Below are 20,645 nucleotides of genomic sequence, written 5' to 3'. Positions count from 1 at the left end.
AAATCCGACGAGGCAATAATGTAAAATGACTTAGTCAGTTTGGGGGATAAAAAAAACTAAAGTGATACACAATGGTACCAAAGTTTCTATACTGCACTGGGGTGAAGCCCAATTTCTTAGTCGATGCCCAAATTATACACATACATAAATATTTAATATATATAAATATATACTTACAGTAGGCTCCATGCTCTATGCCCAGTGTGGAGCCCAACACAGGGCTTAAACTCACAACCCTGAGATTAAGACCTGAGCTGAGATCAAGAAAGTCAGACACTTAACTGACTGAGCCACCCAGGAGCCCCTAAAGAAGTATGTTCCTAAATGTTTACAGTTCAGGTATCAATAAAGCTTTTTAAATTAGCACTAATGGCAGAGCGGGGGCATAGTTTGATAGCATTCAGCAAATAACCGAAAAATCATAAACACATCCTAACTTCGACTCACCATTCTGCTAGCAGTCAGGTAACTCTTCAGAGTCTACTGGCTCACTTGAAAAAGAATATTATCTATCTTTTATGGTGATTTAATAAACTAAGAGAATAGGTACTAGAGCCATTTCTAAAAATGCTGATGGCACCTTTCCCCCTATCAAACCAACCAACCAACCAACCAGCCATCAAGAGGGTAACTCTATTCTGTAGCTGGGCTGACAACCATTAAACAGAAAAGTGATAAAAACTATTATTAATGCCTTTCCCATCCCAGAGCTTGACCCAACTACCTATCTTATGGGTGACTGAATGTGTTATTAAGTGGACTGCCACCACAAAAATGGAGCCTGCTCTCAGCTAGACTAAGTCCCAACAAACCTATCAACATCAGTTTATTCTCCCAAACTTAAACCACAAACCCTTGCACAATGTCCTCAACTGTTTTGAAGTCACTAGACAGGTCTTAAAATCTATACCACCTACTTACACAGCCCCCAAACTTCTGTGTGTGTGTTTTAATGTTTATTTTTGAGAGAGACAGAGCACAAGCATGGGAAGGGCAGAGAGAGAGAGACACAGAATCCGAAGCACATAGCCTGACATGAGGCCCAAACCCACGAACCATGAGATCATGACCTGAGCCAAAGTAGGACACTTAACCGACTGAGCCATCCAGGCGCCCCTATTTTTATCTGTTATCTTCCCTCCTGAGGAAGGAATGTTTCTCTTCTAATCCAAAGCTACTTCCTCTGGGCGCCTGGTGGGCCTAGTTGATACAGCACAGGACTCTTGATCACAGGGTCATGACTGCAGCCCCGTCCTGGGTATAGGGCTTAAATTTAACAACAACAAAAATTAGCTACTTCCTCTCCTACTGCTGATCTCAGTGAGCATCATTTCCTAAACCAGAAACCTGAAGTTGTATCAGACTCATCCCATTTCGATGGTTCCTTCTCTATTTAACTTACTACAAAGTTATGGCTTTAACCCATGTCTTCAAAACTCCAAAACCATGTAACAAATTACTCTTGCTATTTCTTGGATCTCAAAAGGCACTAAATTCATACTATCTCCACATCTTTTTCCAAAACTTCCTGACTTGGGCAATGACATAGCATTACATAAGCTGTCAAAGTCATTTTTCTCACCTCCTATCTAAACATCCACTAAGTATATCAATTCAGTTTCCTAAGTCTTTCACTAAATCAACTTTTCTCTACTTCTATTATCCTATCTCCCTGTAGTTGAAGATTGCTGTAATGGCTTCACTGGTTTACCTGATCTATTCTTTTACTGATTTAATTTTATAGCCAAAGTTTTGAAATGCTAGTGACGGGACACTTCAAACTTCAATGATTCCACATCATTGGGGGGGGGGGGCAATCTTTTCTTTTTTTAAATTTTTTAATGTTTATTTTTGAGAGAGAGACTGAGTGTGAGTGGGGGAGGGGCAGAGAGAGAGGGGGAGACACAGAACATGAAACAGGCTCCAGGCTCCTAGCTGTCAGCACAGAGCCTGATGCAGGGCTCAAACCCACAAACAGCGAGATCATGACCTGAACCAATGTTGGATGCTCAACCGACTGGGGGGGGGGGGGGAGAGGGCAATCTTCACTGTGATTTACAAGCCCCATCGTCTTGGCTCTTGCCTTTTTCCTGAAACCCATACACAAGCTAATGATTCTCACTTCCCACTTGTGCCAATCTGGCATTCTTCCAATTCCTACTAATCTGCTCCCTCCTGCCAAAAGCCCTTTTGTGCAAACCTCTTGGACCAGGAGGGATCTCCTTTCCCCCTTCACCAAGTCTTATTCGTTCTTCAGGTCTCGGTGTTAACATTAAGGAAGTAAACCCTACTTTCTAAAGTTTTCGTATAAAGCTAAATATAGATTTTTGAAAGGTAAGATATATAATGTATATATCCCTTATCTGGCACTGACAACAGCAGTTGATGGGAACTGATATAAAAATCCAACCGCTCTGTTAGTGAAATATAAAAGGGAGACAAGATGGAAACAAGAAGCACTGGAAACCATTTCTAACATTTCTTGTTTCATGGTAATGGTTAGGTAATAAAACTAGATTGGGAAAATTCTGTCTACAAATCCTTTAAAAGAAAAGGTCCATCTGGGGCGCCTGGGTGGGTCAATCGGTTGAATGTCTGACTCTTAGTTTTGGTTCAGGTCATGATCTCACAGTCGTGATTGATCAAACCCCATGTCAGGTTCCACGCTTAGTGTGGAGCCCACTTAAATACTCTCCCCTCCCCTCCCCTGCTCGTTCTTTAAAAAAAAAAAAAAAAAAAAAAGGGCCACAAGTCCACCTTTCACTAAATGAAGGCTTGACTGACTGCTATGGAGTCTTATGTGGCACTGGGTTAAAAAATGTTCCTAACAATCTTTCTTTCAGTCAAATACTCTCTGCAAGAGTCTCAACTGAATGAAAGGATGATCAATGAATGCAATCTTCTTCAAAATGTAAACATGTAACAGAGTAATAGGGAAACTAACAAAACCCGAAACACAGTTTTAACGGGGGCATGGAAATGGATCCTGGTAATGGTAACTTATTTCCTCATATGGCTAGGACTGTTTATAGACTTACTACCTTCAACATACTTTGACGCATGCAGGTTTTCTAACCTGGGGCCTAATACCTGGCATACAAATCCTTACTGAAATCACAATTTGTTACTGTTTAAAAGTACTCTATATTGTCTCCAAGCTAGCTGGTAAAATATTTTTGCTGTGATCTAGAAACATTTTTACTTGACTTGAGTCTAGGAAGGTCAATAATCCCCTAAAACTAGACAAACGTTATCTGAATCTTAGGTTTGAGAATAAAACAGCCTAGAACTGTTTTAGGTTTCTAAATCCTAATTTTAGGTTCCTAATCCTAATCATCTGCTTTAGAGACCATCAAAATGCCAATACAGAAGAAAATAACCAACCAGGAGGCTGGCTTAAAGACAAAATACAGATGAGAGTCCAACTTCTGTCATACTGTGTATTGCCAAAAAATATGAATTATTCAAACCAGACACAACGGTTAAATTATGAATCAAACAAAAGGACAAACCGTAAAGTATTATCAAAACCGTGTTTTATTTTTAATACAAGATAAATACCATGCTTGTTACTAGTGCAGTTTAAGGCCAACAATGGCCATATAGCAAACTGCTGAACAGTCACCTAAATGCTAAAGAAAGAAAAGACAGAAAATAAACATTAAACACAAAATTGCAATTACAAACATTTTAATAAAATGGAATGAGCTTTTTAATAGAAGCTAATATGGAAGTCTAGTTCTCATGGACACCAAAAAGATGTCTATTTGATCAAATATCACCTTACCTTTTGCACAGAAATCTTATTGTGAAGTCACCAGAGTCAATAGCTAAAATTTTAAGACTTTCTTTGGCCTTCTGGTATTAGACAAATTATTTACAAACCGTGATTTCAGTTAACTCATGGATACTGGGAATATGATACAATTTTTTTGTTAAGGGCTTTCCATTAAAAATTGTAAAACAACTATATAAGGCTGTACAAGGCTGTAAACTACTTTGCTAATATACCATGGGATGAAGAGGAAGAAGAGTTAAGAATAGACCTTTTTTTAAGGCTAAAGTCATCAATGTTATAGATGCATTCCTTAGAATACATTATGATTTACCCCAAGGATCCTTTCCCATTAAATACCACCTGAGTACTACAATTTTCAAAGTAAAAAAATAAACATGAATTCACCATTGTATTTTAAAATAATATAACTTACAGAATGCTGAGAAGTGTTATGCAGTAACAGTGTGACAAAGGAAAAAAAAAACACATCTTCAAAACGAAATGTTTTTACTAAATGCAGGGTCTGTCCAATTATGAAATTAATGCAAACATTTACACCCATGGCAGAGTTTTAGGATGCTCCCACATGAAAAACTTTCTGTAGTATTTACTATCTGCTAATACCATTTCAAGATTTGTGTGACTTCAGTTAAATTCTATCTAATATTTTAAAAGACTCCTATTACAATATGTTAATATAGCAAGAAGTCTTTAAAACATTAAAATCTGTCTATACCTAACCAAGTGTTTGTATGTCCCATACAAAAACCACAATAGCTGCATACTCAGAGTGAATGCCAACAACCTGAAATTTTAAAGAACATCGGTTAAGACAAACCTAAATCAATCGAAACTGGATACAATTGCCTGAATATTCATAAAAATCCATATTGCTTCTTTCTAATGCCAAGAAAGAAGAGTAAAAGAACTTCCTCCCAGAAGCCTAGACATTTTAACACATTTTCTATTTCAACTTACAATGAAACTTTAATCCAGAATCTTTTGATTTCTCTAATCAAAAATCTCACATTACAAACACAAGGAATGCTATATGTAAGGCCACATCTTAAATTTATAATTTTTGGTTGAATATTTATTAAAAATTAGTCTAAGGCTTCTAAGAGTCAAGTTGCTAAAAAATGAAATAAATACTCCAGTGTTTAAACTGAAGGTTAATGTAAAAAAAACAACACACGCAGAGTAAGAACAGAAAAATAGAATGCTTTGCTACAAAAATCCCACTTAATATACTTTAGCACAAAAAATGTCTAATATGTACAATGGATAAGCGTGCATTTGAGTACATACAACTGCAGGAAACATTTACAGACAGCTATGGGATGCAAATGAACTTAATGAATAAAATTTAAAAGGCAGTTATCTGTAAAACAGTAAGACTCTCAATACTGTATTCTCAGTAAAGAATCAAAACATAAACTTCCTCTTAAAATAACAGGCTGAAGCTTAAAACACAAAATTGGAGTCACCTTATAAAATACAGAAAAATGCAATGACCATTCAGGTATGAAAACCAAAATGTTGAGAGCACTCCAACAGAAAGTTTCGTAGTAAGTAGCATTTCATTGTATAAAACAGTATGTATTTAGGTTATTGGCACATTTAAATACATGAGGGAAAGAGATGTCTTTACCCTTCCAACAATTTCCCCCTTCCACTATAAAATGTTATACAACATTCATTAAAATCCTGTGTTTGTTTTAAGAACTGACCTTAAACTAGTAAAAAACAAAGCAATATTCTCCACAGGAGAATTAAATGAAAATAATACCTTAAGCTACAATCCATAAGTTATCTGTGAACTTCAAATTGTAGTTAACTGCTTAAGAATATTCTACGGAAAGGGGCCATTAAATGGGCTAAACTATGATCAACAGCCACTGCAACTTACTCCAAATCTTGGTTATGAAAACTGACAAAATAAACACTTCCAAATTTACAATGGAATATCCTTTCCAAAATGTATGTCCTTTAACTAAAAGCAGCACATTCGATTGAGTGTTGCTTCAGAAGCAATACCACGGAGGTGCTGCATCAGTCATTCGTAACTTTACTGGCTGAAAGGAATGTCACTGCATAGCACTAATAAATGCCTACGGTTCAAAGTTAAACTCAAGTTTGTTTTCATATTCACTACAATTATTATTAAGAAATGAAAAGGTCTCTGAAACTCTCTTTCTCTCTCTCTCTCTCTTTTTTTTTTTTTTTTTGGTGATATATGTAATGATTTATCTCTTTGGATTGTTTTTACATGTTAAAAAAAAAAAAAAAAAAGAAAGAAAGAGTTTTTGAATAACATTAGCCCAGACAACAGAAGGGATATGAAGAATAAAACAAGGCTTGCAATTTTCACCTTTACTGCTATACATTCATGTGTTACCAGGTAGAAAAAGACTAAAAATTAATGGGCCAAACCAAAGTTGTTTCCTTCTGACATCATTTAAGAACAATGGGACTAGCAGCAAACAATTCTAGTACACTCACATTGTCTGCAACAAAAGTCACGTAATGAGATCAGCCACGTAGGGAGAAGAGTGAAACAGAATGAGCAATTAAAGGGTTCCACTGATAAAAAATGAAAAGGTAAATGAAGGATTTAATTAGTACAAAATTTCCAGTTTCATCTCAAGTTCAAGCGGTTAGATTTTTATAATTCCATTTAAAAACTCAGAGAATATCTTATTCTCATGGACATTTACTTACCTTTTAAGCTTACTATTAACTAATTTCCCTTGTAATATACTTATGTCCACACTTCTTCACATTAGGGCATTGTAATTAAAATATAATAAAGCTAAGGAATGACAAAACAACACCTATGCACAAAACAAGAAAACTGATTTTGATACAACTCTCAAATAATGTTAAAAAGGCAACTGCATTTTCAACAAGATAGAACACTTGAAGAATCTGAGAGCAAACAGTTCTGATGAATGCCAGTGATCTCATGCACAAATACTCCAATCACAAAATGTTTTAAAATAAAACTAGCAATAATACGGGTAATTTTGTGAGAACTAGTGTGATAGCGGACAAAATGAACGTGAAGAACTGCAGTGCAGATCTCTGGAGGGCTTCTACAAGTTGCACATGACATCATATCTAGGGTACCTAAATACTTTAAGCACTGTCCTGAAATTTGGCTATCTTTTTAAATACCCAATGTGTATTACCAGATCTCTCAGATAATCAGATCTTAAAAACATTAAAAACAAATTAACTTGCTTAGGAATCCAACTCAAATTTCTGAAGTAATGATTCGGAATGACCTTCCTATACAAGTGTCTCCTCAAGTTGACACTCTGCCTATGCTAATTTTGCAATTAAGAACACATACTAGCCAAGTGCTTTTAATGTGGGCCTATATGCAAGGCAGATTTGAAAAAAATCTTTGATTAAGTAACTCTAGCATGAATCAAAAGGCTGCATGAACACACACAAGACTCCTTAAACTGTGGTGACAGGGTACACCTATAATCACACATACAGGAGAATACAACTCGAGATCAGTAAGCATCACGTCCTTCCAAAATCTATAGTAACCAGAAAATAAAACTAAATGCTCTCCTTACTCACATTTGTCTGCTGCACGGCTGTATTTACATTGCTCATGGCTTCAAAAATAAACCATAAGCACTATTAATATAAAACAGCAAATAACTGCCGCATCAAATCAGAATTGTCAAAATATTTCTCCAATGCTAGCAGTTTACAATTAAGCGTTTCAGTACATCTGTGTTGTAATTAAGCTGCATTACTGTAGCAAATCATGTATGGGTTTTTACTAAAATGTTAAAACCACAAAAATTTTCTTGACCCCTAACACATCGACTAGATTGCTATGTCTGTGAAACTTTACAAGTTTACATACCATTCAGCAAAATCACAAGCTAACTAGGTAAAAACAGCTAGAAAAGCAGAATATAGAAATATTAAATATCCATGTAATTCACCTATTCTAATATCAAAATCAAGGGCAAGAGACACTTAATTAGTATGTTTAATTCACTGAACGCAAGATTAGATTGGTGCATATCCAAAACCGCTATTGCAATGCTTTTTTAAAGGACAGTATAAATGTCATAGTAACATTATCTTTAGATATTGCTGAACACAAGACTTTCCCTGAGGTGTAAACATCAAATAACTTGAACAGCTTTACACATCAGCCCCATTGAACAGTTTATTACAACACTACATCTATTGTAATCAAAGTGGTGCTGTTTACAGACATTATCATATGAACATTTTTAACAAGAACAAACTACTATAAAAACAAGCATTTACTTGACGTTTTTTCCAATTGCTTGCACATTAGAATGGCCAAATGTATATAACCAGTAATAAAGTTGCAAAAGCTATAACTTTTTTTTAAATCACACAGGTTTCCTTCAAATAAAACAGTTAAGCAACATAAAAAATAAAAGTAGAGCTACTGGTTACCATTTATGCAGATTTGCTTTATTCAGATCTATTCCTGTTCATTTTATCCATGAATCCTTACAGGTTCAGTTCAATCACAAGAAGCAAACTGCTGGACAAGCGTCATTTTTCCCCCATGAAGACTGTTTTGTCTTGGAAGGTGTTCCTCTTCCTTCAGCTGTAATGTGTCAAAATTTGTGATGTAGATTTTGCTATTCCCCATAATACACAGAAAAACGCTGGCTTAACTATACATACACAAGTCGTGCATCTACTTCACTGTTACGTATTCTAACACAATAAAAGTTAACTGAAACAGTAGCTGCCTTCATGGTGGAGAAATGCTCCCAATTTATGTGATGATTAAAACGGACACATTCTCATTTCATTCTTCTTAGTTATTACTGCCTTATTAATTTAATGACTGAAACAGAAAGGAAAATATAGCAGCTGCTGTTTCTGTGATGATGGAAACATTTATAAGTCATTTTCTAAAGTATGCATACTACAAAAATAAATGGAAATGCTCGAATGATTTTAATGTAAATATTTTTCATTCACCCACATATCAATTCTATATAACTCATTAACAATTAAATGTGAACTGAATATAAAATGCAATAAATTATTTTACAAATTAGTTGTATTTATTTGACAGCATACAGGAACTTCTGCAAATTATAAATCAAACTGTTCCATGTTACAAAATTTATAGATAAAATTTATAAATATATAGCTCAATATGCACATTTAAATAAATATGACATCCACGTACAAATCTTCAGACGTGATACAAATTTAAAACATTAACTTTACTTTCACTCTAAAGTTACCTAACGTATTTAGATAAGCTAACCCAAAACACTAAATAAGAATCTACAATGATAAATTTCATTGAAAACTCACATAAAGAAAAAAAAACAATAAACTTGATAAACTGAAATTTCAAGAATACATAAATAGCAAACTTCAGATAGAGGTTCACAAAAGCAGCATTCAATTAACTTGCATGTAAGTGATCACTGAAACACGAGGTATTTAAAATATAAATTCCAAGAGAGCATTTCAGCAAGATGATGTAGTAAAAGGTAAAAGGGCACAATATTTAGTGATATTCTTGCCATAAAAGTAATTGGAAAATACTTTCTGCTCTATAATTAAGAGTAATTAATACTGTCACAACTATAAATGTTTTATTTTATGTCCTTTCCTCCCCAACTAGGCTGTAACCATCTTAAGAGCATCAATATACATATGCATTCACATTGCCTAGGAGTGAAAACCTAAATTTTACAACTGCAAAAGAAAAAAACAACCACTAGATGTTATAATTCTGGACTTTTTCTTTTAAATAATTTCTATTTGCCCATATTTTTCAACGAGATACTTAAACCATTGCTAATGTTACCTTTTATTATACCTTTATTTTATGTTGATGAAACTTTAGGTAGAATTATTTCATGAAAAAAAAAATCTAGAAAGGCAGCTTTTATAGGTTTTATTTTTATTCCTTGCAATGCATAAAAAAAAACCCTGGTATTAAAGTATTAAAGAAAAGATAAGAAATATGTTCTAACCTGAAAAGATGCACTACTCTGAAATTCATAAATCTTACTACGAAAGTATGTTATCTCCCTAACCTTTTTGTTGTGATGTGAGAGATATAGAAGAGAGATCTGGTCATTAAGAGGGGAAAATTATTTAAAGTCACAGTGAGCAAAACAAAAATACCCAATCCTTCCAAAAAACATATGGCATACACTGCAACTTTATCTTATTAATCACTCCAAAGGAGAATTTTACTACATTTTATGTAGAGAACTCTGTTCGTGAAATCGTAACACACATCTTTATGCAGGACAAATGCACTCATCTTTTGCTTGATTATACTTCATAGGTAGACCTTTACTATTAATAAGTCTCTCATTTTCACCATACAGACAAAAAATCTGGGGGATAATCTGACAGTTTTTATTTCTATTTCTAAACACTTTACATTTATCCATTTGGAAATACAAATTTTACAAACTCAAACGGAAGCAAATTTGAAGGCAATACAACCCATTTCCAATAATCCAATCCCATATTATACTCTCAAATTTCTAGGACATCTACATGAACAAAGATATCAAAAAAGAGTGACAAATACATTCAATGCTCATGTTTTCAGAATACCATTTAGTCAGATATGTTAATATCAAAGCCACACAATTACTAGTTTTAGCTATCAGTTATAAAAGGAAGATCTATGTAAACAGTTGATAAGAAATTAAGAAGACAAATGGAATCTACAGCTCTTTAATGAAGTATATAAAGTTAAGCGCTAAGTAAAATCTCAATTCAGAGAAGCACCTGTATAACGAGATAATGTAAGATAAAGCCAATACTAACAACTCAAATTATGAGCATTTCTGTTAGAAACTTAATCTAAGAAAATTTGTTAGCATCAGTATTCCTAAACTTGTGGCAAATTCACCTTTCTAGTAAGATTAAAATACATACTTGACACAGATCTTTCACAGATTTTCACATTAATATTGAATTAAAAGAATTAACTGAATAGAATTCTACTACAATTTTAGAGATGTGATTCTATTAACTCAGTGAAATAAAATTCACTTTTCTCTTCTGAAAACTTCTCGTTAATGCGAGGAATAGGGAAGGAGTGGGCAAAAGAAATATGAAGTATCTGAATATAAAATTCTTCTTGTGCTGACTAAAACATATTATATAAAATTCTGCTTATTGGAGATATTTACAAAAACTCCCTTACTACCACAACATTTGGTATTTCCTTCTTTCTACCTGTGGACATAGTACTTACCTCATTTTAACTAAAGTCTTTCATTACACTATATATAAAACATACAGGATTGTTGCTCTAGGCAGTTCACTATGGAAATAAACTTCGCCACAAAGAAAACTCATCTTTGCCCCCCAAATTTCACAAATTTTTTCAAATTAAGCTGTTTATGTGATTTAGAATTTCCTCTGAGGATTAAAACAAGCTACCACAGAAGGCAAATTAGTAAATTTAGAAACCATATATGGCACACGTCCCCCTTTTTGGTTATTAGGTTTTCTTTAAACAATGCTAACTAAATATTCATTCAAAACATTACTTATTCAAAATGATCTAGTTTACAAACTACAACAATGGTAGTATATTTCACATTGAGATGAAGGTGAGAGCAAGGTGACTCACATTGGCATTGAATTTTCTTTTAACAGGGAACATTAATCATTTGTAAACAAAACCTATTCTTAAACCACAATGAGCAAAAACCACACTACACATCCATTCAAGGGATTACTTCCTACCCTCTGTCACTTCAATTAAGATAGCCATGTAGTAAGACACTGCAAATACTAAAAGCAAGGAAACTCAGAGCAAAAGAAGAGAGAACTAGCATATCCAGATGAAGCAGAGCAGTTAGGATATATGGGAAAACACAAACACAAGGCTGGACAATATGAGGCAGATCTCAGATGACTTACGAGTTGCAGAAATAATTTTTAAATATCATTTCCACCAGTATCATTCATTAGATAATTAAAGATAACTTAATTTTCACATTAGCCTCTAAGTAACACTACATCTTAAAGACATGAAACATCTTAGCATGTAAGAAAAAACTTTTTATCTTTTGGCTCCCCCCCCCCAATTAATGAGAAACTATCAATTAAAGACTGCGAAGCACCCTAAATCTTGTGCAATAACAACACAAACTTAAAACATAATATATATGGGAAAAAAAGCAATCTTACCAAAAATGTGGTTATTTAATTCATATCTCATACAAAATGCTTAAAATTTTTATCAAAGAAATGGATATTGATTTGAAAATACGTAAAACCTCATGGGAGGAAATGCATGAATAAAGAGTATTTTAAAAAATAATCTGGATTCATCACTCTTTGTACACAAAGAAAAACTGAATCAACAGAAATTTGCTGTGTGGCATTTTTCCAAACAAGTAATAAGAGGAACGCAGTCTAAAAGAAAATAACTCAACCATGAAAGTAAAATTATTTCTATAAGAAGTGTACAATCTTAAAACACTGAACTACTTGTGTTTTGCTCAGAGTGGTCTGAGAATAGAGGCAGCAATTACAGAATATGAAATACAGTGTATTTACATACTGAAAATTTACAATACTGATATTCCCATTAAAATATCACCTACTTGAACTTAGATACTGAATGCTTTCAGAAAAATTAATACATATTTTAAATGAGAGAATGCAATTAACATTACCAACAATTCAAACACAAAAAAAAAATTAAGATGGGACAGACAATAACAGCTTACCAACATCATTAAGTTTCCAGTTAAATTAAGAACTTGCCCTTTTATAGCCATTCATCAATTTAATAATAAATTACATTACTGTTTTATTTATATACACGCTTGCTTACTGACATTCACGTTAGCTTCCAAGTTACTTGTATTCCATTTAGTCCGTTTAAGATTTACATGAAAGCTCAAAAGGACTCATATTTTAAAACTTCTAAAAAGGTCAACAGACCCTATTATGGTAATAATTAAATGTGCAGGTTTGTTTGTTTAAAAGTTTTTCACTTGAATATATTTAATCCTAGACCCCACCCCTCTGATTCACAACTATATCCGCAATAAATACTGTTTGGTATTGCAAAGGTACAGTAATCCAGGATAACAGAATTTTTTGCTCTAGAAATGCTTATGTAAATTTTTGCTTGGATGAAGGCACATAACAATATTACAACTCAATTCTGATTAATGTACAAACAAAACATGGGAATTCTGGTATGGTACACATCAGTGATTAAGAAAAATGTCAACAATAGTTTGCAAGTTAGGAATTCATAGTTAATGTCTGAATGTAATGAAACTCAAGCCATGGTATAGTTAGGTGTGCCCATTACTGGAATGTAATGTTAGTTAATTCAAAGTATTTAAAATTAACAATGGACTTTTCAAGGAGTTTACTTGGCTGACTATGCTAGTTTAACTAAAACCAGGAAGAAACTAATTAACTTTGAGTCTAATCTGGTTCAGAAGTCCTTGATGGGCACATCCAATCTTGGAGAAGACTAAAGATGTATGCAAGCTTTGCTTATCATGCCTTCAGGAATTAGAAGCTTGTTGAGAACTAACAAAGTCTAAGTAAAAGCGTAACTTCTTTGTAGAAACTGTATCTTAACTATAAGTGAAATGGTTGATACAATTAAGCATTTCAAGTAATAAATTGGCTATAATTCACCTTAAGCAACAGATGGACTGAGAATTTTTTCATAATATGGTATTAAGATCTATTCCGGCCAAGGGGGGAAAAAAACTACATTTTTAAAATTTAGTGTTTAGATTTACATGACACAACACTTAATCCTTACATCCAAAAGCAGTATTAATTTCAATAAGCCCAGTTTTAAAAGTGAAAGATGCTTTGGCTATTAAAGAAATGTTTCGAGATTTTACTAAGTTCTATAATACCATACATGGAAAACTATTTTAAAATTAATGTTTTGATAAATATTCAAGATGCATACTCAAAATGCTAGAAAAGTATTTAAACTGGTCTTTTCACTTCAAAAAGCCCTTAATCTGTAAATAATGTAATAGCTTACATACCATAAAGACTTACATGCTTATTTTATAAATTGTATTATTTAAAAAGGATCTCATTTGCTAAAATATATCTATTAAAGAAAATGCTATTGTCACAGAATTACATACACTTTTAGTCTTTGATTCTGCCCATAACAATGTAAATACTAACAACTGCATGAATAAATTTTCAGTGTTTCCCATGACTATGGAAAATAATTGTGTAAAGTACAGTTACCTATAAGGGGTTTGTTTTCACCTAATTTAATTTGGATATGCCACCAACACATAAAGAAAAAGTTTTTGTTTACAGAATAAACTGTGTCACATGCACAAACCTTATAGTGCCTTGCCCCTACTTTTCACATGAATAAATGCTGTTCACAAATATAAAAATAAAATTACACGTGAAAATGAAGTATAAACAGACAACTTCCCACTTTATGAAAAATGTACACAAGAAATAGTTTTAAAATACAGAAAAAAAGACACAATGATTATGATTTATGAATGAAACATCAAAGAAAATTATTTCAAGGTTATTCTAACCTGGGATGCATGATTTGATACAATTTAAAATTCTTAGATATGTAGTACCCTGAACCCGTTTTAATTAAGTTTCGTATCTTCTTTGCAAATTAAAGGATATGGTTTTTTTTATTTTAAAACAAAAACTATATGCCAGGAAAAACGTCTTTTCTAAGGAATACTTTTTTAAGTACAAAAGCGCTTTCAATGCTAAGAAATCATCCTTCTGTATTATAAACTATTATAGTGTTAGGTTTTCTTCAAAAGTTTTAGGGATAGAGTTAGTTCAAGGAGAGAAACTTTCAATTTAAAAGCCCAAGCACATTTTGTGTGTGTGTGTGTGTGGATTAACTCCTTGTATTTTATATTTCAAATTACATGCAAACTATGTATGTAATTATGACAATTCCCATTTTTAGATTTTAGAAGTAGACATGAGTCCTCTTGATTATTTTCTTGCTAAAGCAAGGCCATTAACAATCTAAAAGTTTGAATTCAGCAATATTCAAGGGTAAAAGGTCAAATTTTTTTTTTTACCTGTCATTACTTACCTGTCATTTCTCTGAGAGGTTTCCAGAAGATTAAATTCAGAACAAGTAGTTGGACCATTTAAAATGTAGGTATATACTGTATAAACAACAGCCTTGGAGTTATAATTACTGTTAACAACACATATGCTACATATAACAGAACAAGAAATACCCACCTTCTAACGATGACGATACTCGCGTTCTCGGTCACGTTCTCGGTCCCGGTCTCGGTCTCGGTCCCGGTGTCTCTCTCGTTCTCTGCTTCTCTCTCTATAATAATCATCATGACGATCTCTACTACGGGATTTATGACGCCGACTCTTTTCTCGTGATCTACTATGGTCCCTCTCTCTTGATCGTTCACGTCTTCTAAAAGAAATTACTGGATTAATGCTCTCTGTAAGTGGATAGCAGTATTTACTACCTAAAGCAAAAAATTCCTTGTAAATCTAGTTTAGACTTAGGATATCCTGAACTTCCAATAATGACTTACCAACTCACCTGTAAGCATGAATGAGAAATCCCATTTTTGGAGCGCCTGGGTGGGTCAGTTGGTTAAGCAACAGACTCTTGATTTTGGCTTAGGTCATGATCTCACAATAGTGGGATCAAGCCCCATGTCAGCCTCCGTGCTGAGCATGGAGCCTGCTTAAGATTCTCTCTCTCTCTCCCAAAAACAAACCAACAACCACCCCCCTCCACCACCACACAAACAGAAATTTCAATTTTAAAAATATTCACCCCCAAGTTGGGATCCAGACACACCAGGGCAATACATCTTATCATCTATTACATCTAATAGCCTGCATCAGACATGTAGTATTTACTGAAGGAACACAGAAAGGTAACGGGAGAAAACAACTTCAAAGGACAACTTGTTTCAAACTAAAGACTGCATAGAAGATAGTTTTTTTAGGCATAAAATTCATGAAACTATTCAATACACAATGAGATAAGTATATAAAATTACCACCCATTAACAGGTTACCTAAACCTATATGTAGTATCAATTTTAGACTTATAACTAACCCAAATATGATTTACCATGAGTGCTACTCCACTAAGAAATTTTTTTTAATATTTTAAGTTTTTATTTATTTATTTTGAGAGAGAAAGAAAGTGCAAGTGAGGAGGGGCAGAGAGAGGGAGAGAGAATTCCAAGCAGGCTCCGCACTGTCAGCACACAGCCTGATGTGGGGCTTGAACTCAAACTGTGCGATCATGACCTGTGCCAAAATCAAGAGTCAAACGCTTAACTGACTGAGCCACCAAAGTGCCCCAGAAACTTTCTAATAATATATATGTTTGCTTCAGGGGTGGAGGCGGCTGGAAGGCATGGTGGGAAACAGAATTCAAAACTTAGTACTTATGACCACTAGAAAAGACTGGGAAATAATTCACATTGTTATTAAAAAGAAACGTTTTATGAGCTACCTTCGAAAAAAAACAAACAGAATAAAAATGAGGTAATTTAATCAAAGTATGTTTCCTAAAATACTTCTAGAAATTCTGCTAAGTTCTGAAATTCACAATAAGGAAATCCAACTGCCTGTAAGTCGAACCATCTATTTTGTATTTTTGTTAACAGACAGCTAGACTTAGCAAACATTATTAGATGCTGAGCTCCTTGATCAAGAAAGCAATTCTTACTTCGGACTTAAAAAATTAAAAAGAAGACTAGGTAAGATATGGACTTTAGCTATGACACATTTGTTCAGATACAAAGATCCTTACTTACACTGGGTCATGAAGGTAGTAATTAAGAAGTTGGGTATCATGACAAAGACAAGCTCCCTTCCTTTATCTTTTTTTTTTTCCCTTCCCTTATCTTAACGAAGACTCTAACACTGGAGTACACTAAAGACAGGCCTATGAATATTACATAACGATTAAAGATCTACCTTTCAAATATATGCAAAATTTCAAGGTTAGCTGCACTGCTAAAAAAAGGAATTACCTAATTAGAAAATACGAACAGATCATTCATTAACTTCCTTGTTCAAGAAATATTTATTTAGCACCCATCTTGTACCAAACACTGTTTAGTCATTAGAAATACTATAGTGAACAGGACAGGTAAGGCCCTTCCCTTTTCCAACATGTGTTCTAGAGAAGAGAAATGTGCAATAAAAAATAGATTACCGTAAGTACTATAAAAGAAATAAAAAGAACAACATGACAGAGTAGCCTGGAGAAGATCTCTCCTGGAAGTTAGACTGAGTTCAGGCATGAAGGATAAGAAGTCAGCTTTGTGAAGAGTGAGGAAAAAGGGCTCCCAGCAGAAGGAATATCAAGTATAGAAAGTGTGGGGTGCCTGAGTGGCTCAGTGGGTTAAGTGTCTAACTCTTGATTTTTGGCTCAAGTTATGATCTCACAGTTCGTGGGTTTGAACCCTGAGCCTGGCTCAACACTGGTAGTGCAGGGCCTGCTTGGGATTCTCTCTCCCCCTCGCTGCCCCTCCCCCACTCATGCATGCTCTCTCTCTCTCTCTAAATAAATAAATAAACTTGAAAAAAAACGGTATAGAACAGTGACGTGGTAAAGAGCTAATGTATCAAGGAAAAGAGAAGGGAGACCATTGTGACTACAGAATAGTGAGCAAGGAGTAAAGTACACAATGAGGCTTCGAAGACAGGCAGGAATCACACAGTGCCTGAATGTTTACAGTCTTAATCTAAGAGTAACCAAAACTTCTTGAAGGGTTTTATTTTTTTTAATGTTTATTTATTTTTGAGAGAGAAACAAAACACAAGCTGGGGAAGGGGAGAGAGAAAAGGGAGACAGAATCCAAAGCAGGTTCCAGGCTCCGAGCTGTCAGCAGACAGCCCAAACTGGGGCTCAAACCCATGAACCATGAGATCATGATCTGAGCTAAAGTTGGACACATGACCAACTGAGCCACCCCAACGCCCCTTTTGAAGGGTTTTAAAAGCAAACACCTGACATTTGATTCAATATTCAAAACAAAAGAAAACAATCTAACTCTAGCTGCTATACGAACAGTAATAAGTAAAATCAAAGTCCTATTTTAAAGTTTCAAACACGGTATTTTTTCTATTTGTAACATAATAGTTTTAAATAGACATGACACAGGAAAGTTTTACCTTGATCCAGAACCATAAGACTTGGATTCAATTCCATGAAGGCAATCTTGCAAAGAGCTAATAAGAACTTTGCAGCGATCATCAGCAGATACTTTGGATTGTTTAATTAAAGAAATTGCAGTTACCAATGTCTCAATAGCACTCCCATAATCACCTATGAGGCAAAGGAGAGGGGTTGAAATGAAATAAATTTTGTTTCCAAAATACCCCCAAATCATTTGGGATAAAAGTGATAAAGCATTTTATAAAAGAACACTAAAGTAACTACAGAAGACATCTTCATTTCTTTTTTAAGGGCTTCACCATTTGTAAAAAGCTTTTATGTGAGTAAAATTAGCACAGTTTGTTTATTATTACAGACATGTGAAGCACAGGTTATTAATTTGTAAATATGAGAATCAGTTGCCTTAAGGTCCCCAACACATTACATGTCAGGACTAAAATTTAAATCCATATATAAGAATTTAAAATTATGGGTCTATTCACTGCACTGTGACATATCACTTCCCTCAATTTCTTTTAAATAAATACAGGTAATGATTTGGAAATACGAACATAAATACTAAATATAAATTACCAGTCTTCAAGATTGCACATAGTTTTAGGTCATTCCTAGTAACATAAATAAGAAATATTAATATAGGAAGAAATATACAAACCAGCACTGGCATCAGACACAGCTCTTGAAATAGCACTGCTTGAGATTGCCCTATTTCTATTCATGATTTCTTCAAACTCAGCTTCACTCAATGGCGTTCTTGCAGTATCCATTTCCCTTTAAAATAAAAATGAACCTTAAGTTGCACTCAACACATTTTTCAGTTAGTTTTAACAGTATAAAACAATTCATACTAGTTGCTTGGGACAAGTGTCTTAGAGCTAGTAGTTACTTTTCCAGACTGAAGCATGCTATTTACCTTACAAAGAGAGCAAGTCTAAGCAAAATTCTACAACACTACCTTTCAGCTGAAATAAAGTAGCAGCTTGGAAACCTTGTCTTTCTGGAGATCAGGGATAATGTATTTATAGATCTATAATATTTTTCAGTCATACAAAAACATACATAATAAACGGTCCTGAATGTTATAACATAAGGTAGTTACACATTATTAGCTCTTTTATTTATATATACATACATTTAAATGTTGACAGCAAAAACTACAGCCCTACACAATCAAGGAATTTGGTTACATTTCTGTTTGGATCCTCTAGGCACAGGGCCCAACTCACAATAGAAGGATAACAAATGTCTGATTAATTAAAAGAACTTCAGGCGGGGACAAGATCTTAGATCATCTTGTTTGCCACTGAATCCCCAGAAGAGTATCTGGCAAATAAAAGATAGTAAGTGTAAACATTTGTTGGAAAAAAGTGAATTAAATGCCAAAACTTTCTAAAGCTGCTGGACAACTATGAAAACTGTACATGTACATTACATGTCGACTATACTTCAAAAAAAAAAACAACTGTACATGTACAGTAGAGGAAAAGGTAAGCGTTCTTCCATCTTAGTTACTAGTTACAAGGTAGGACACTGAGTTGAGGGAAGCAGCAGCAGTTCATTCCAATGCAATGAGGAAACAGCTAATCTATCTTTTTACATGCTTTTAAGGTATTACTCTCATTCCCAAAACTTTATAGACATCCTGACCAAATTATAAGTTGTTCAAAATCCATGTATAATTTCAACTAAATGCTGTGACTTGTACCCATTCCATCCCTCTTAAAAAAAGAAATCTCATGTAAGAGTTTTCTCCAATTTTCAATAAAAAATTAGTCATAAATAACTATCACCCTCCAATTCTTGAAAACCTAATACTATCAAAATTCTATTATGTTAGGAAAAAGATACGAAACTCAAATTTTATAATCAAACCAAGTCACCTAACCCACACCTGTCCTCTAAAGGTGAACACTTAATATGAAGTCACTAACTGGAATTAAAGTGAACAGAAGAAATTATACTAGCCCAGTAGTTATTTTCTAAAGAAAACAGAGTCATTTTTGGCAGTCATAAAGATGCAACCTCTATGAACAGATAATGGTTAATGTGCTTTGTTTACAACATCAAATTTATTGCCATGTGCCTGTGCAACTGCATGGAATTAGGCAGATTCTCAAATCCATTCCTTCAGGACATTTTCAGACAAAATAAAGTACAAAGTAGTTTAACAGTGATAGTTTAAAAATATAAAATCAAATGACAAACTCAGAAGTAATTAAAGAGGGCAAATTCAAATGGCTCTTAGAGATTATAAATACAGCTCTCTAAATTATGTTTTGAGTATGGATAGTTTTTAAATTACTTTGGAAGGGGGCTAAGAGATCATTTACTTCAATAATGGTTTCAAAAAAAAAAAAGAAATAATGGTTTTCACCTAGCTCTTCTCCAAGGATCACCATTAATTACTTTAATTTCCACAACTGTGTTTTACAAGTGTTTGTCTACCCAAATATACTTGTGTATCATTTAATGTTTCCATTTCAATTAAAAGTTAGTAATTTGATAGTCGGGACTCCTGATCAGCAACGAGATAATCAATAGTACCTATCCAACAAATTGATCGAATTCCTAAAACGAAGAAGGAAACTTTAGTGCTCTCAGTAGTATCATCAAAGGTAAATGAGATTCACTTTAAAATCTTAAAAGTAGCTTGAGGATCCCATTTGCTCA

The 20,645-nt window shown here is 33.8% G+C and overlaps 1 protein-coding gene across 4 annotated transcripts in view; it reads right to left on the bottom strand.

The window, feature by feature from the left end:
• Positions 1 to 3,514: 3,514 nt before the first annotated feature.
• Positions 3,515 to 20,645, bottom strand: part of CPSF6 (cleavage and polyadenylation specific factor 6) — a 34,220-nt gene continuing 17,089 nt past the window's right edge. For 2 of the 4 annotated variants that reach the window (XM_030323183.2, XM_030323185.1), the window contains 4 exons: positions 18,631 to 18,746; positions 17,972 to 18,125; positions 15,044 to 15,236; positions 3,515 to 8,396 (listed from right to left, as the gene is read on the bottom strand). In XM_030323183.2, the coding sequence (XP_030179043.1) occupies positions 15,047 to 15,236; positions 17,972 to 18,125; positions 18,631 to 18,746 (460 nt within the window). In that variant the 3' untranslated portion in view covers positions 3,515 to 8,396; positions 15,044 to 15,046. The remainder of the gene's footprint in view (positions 8,397 to 15,043; positions 15,237 to 17,971; positions 18,126 to 18,630; positions 18,747 to 20,645) is intronic. The other 2 variants (XM_030323184.2, XM_030323186.2) reach the window with 1 other exon arrangement.

The sequence above is a fragment of the Lynx canadensis genome, chromosome B4 (assembly GCF_007474595.2).
Source record: "Lynx canadensis isolate LIC74 chromosome B4, mLynCan4.pri.v2, whole genome shotgun sequence".
NCBI classification, from domain to species: Eukaryota; Metazoa; Chordata; class Mammalia; order Carnivora; family Felidae; genus Lynx; species Lynx canadensis.
The sequence above is the reverse complement of the archived record's forward strand: the minus strand, read 5'-3'. Positions and strand labels throughout refer to the sequence as shown.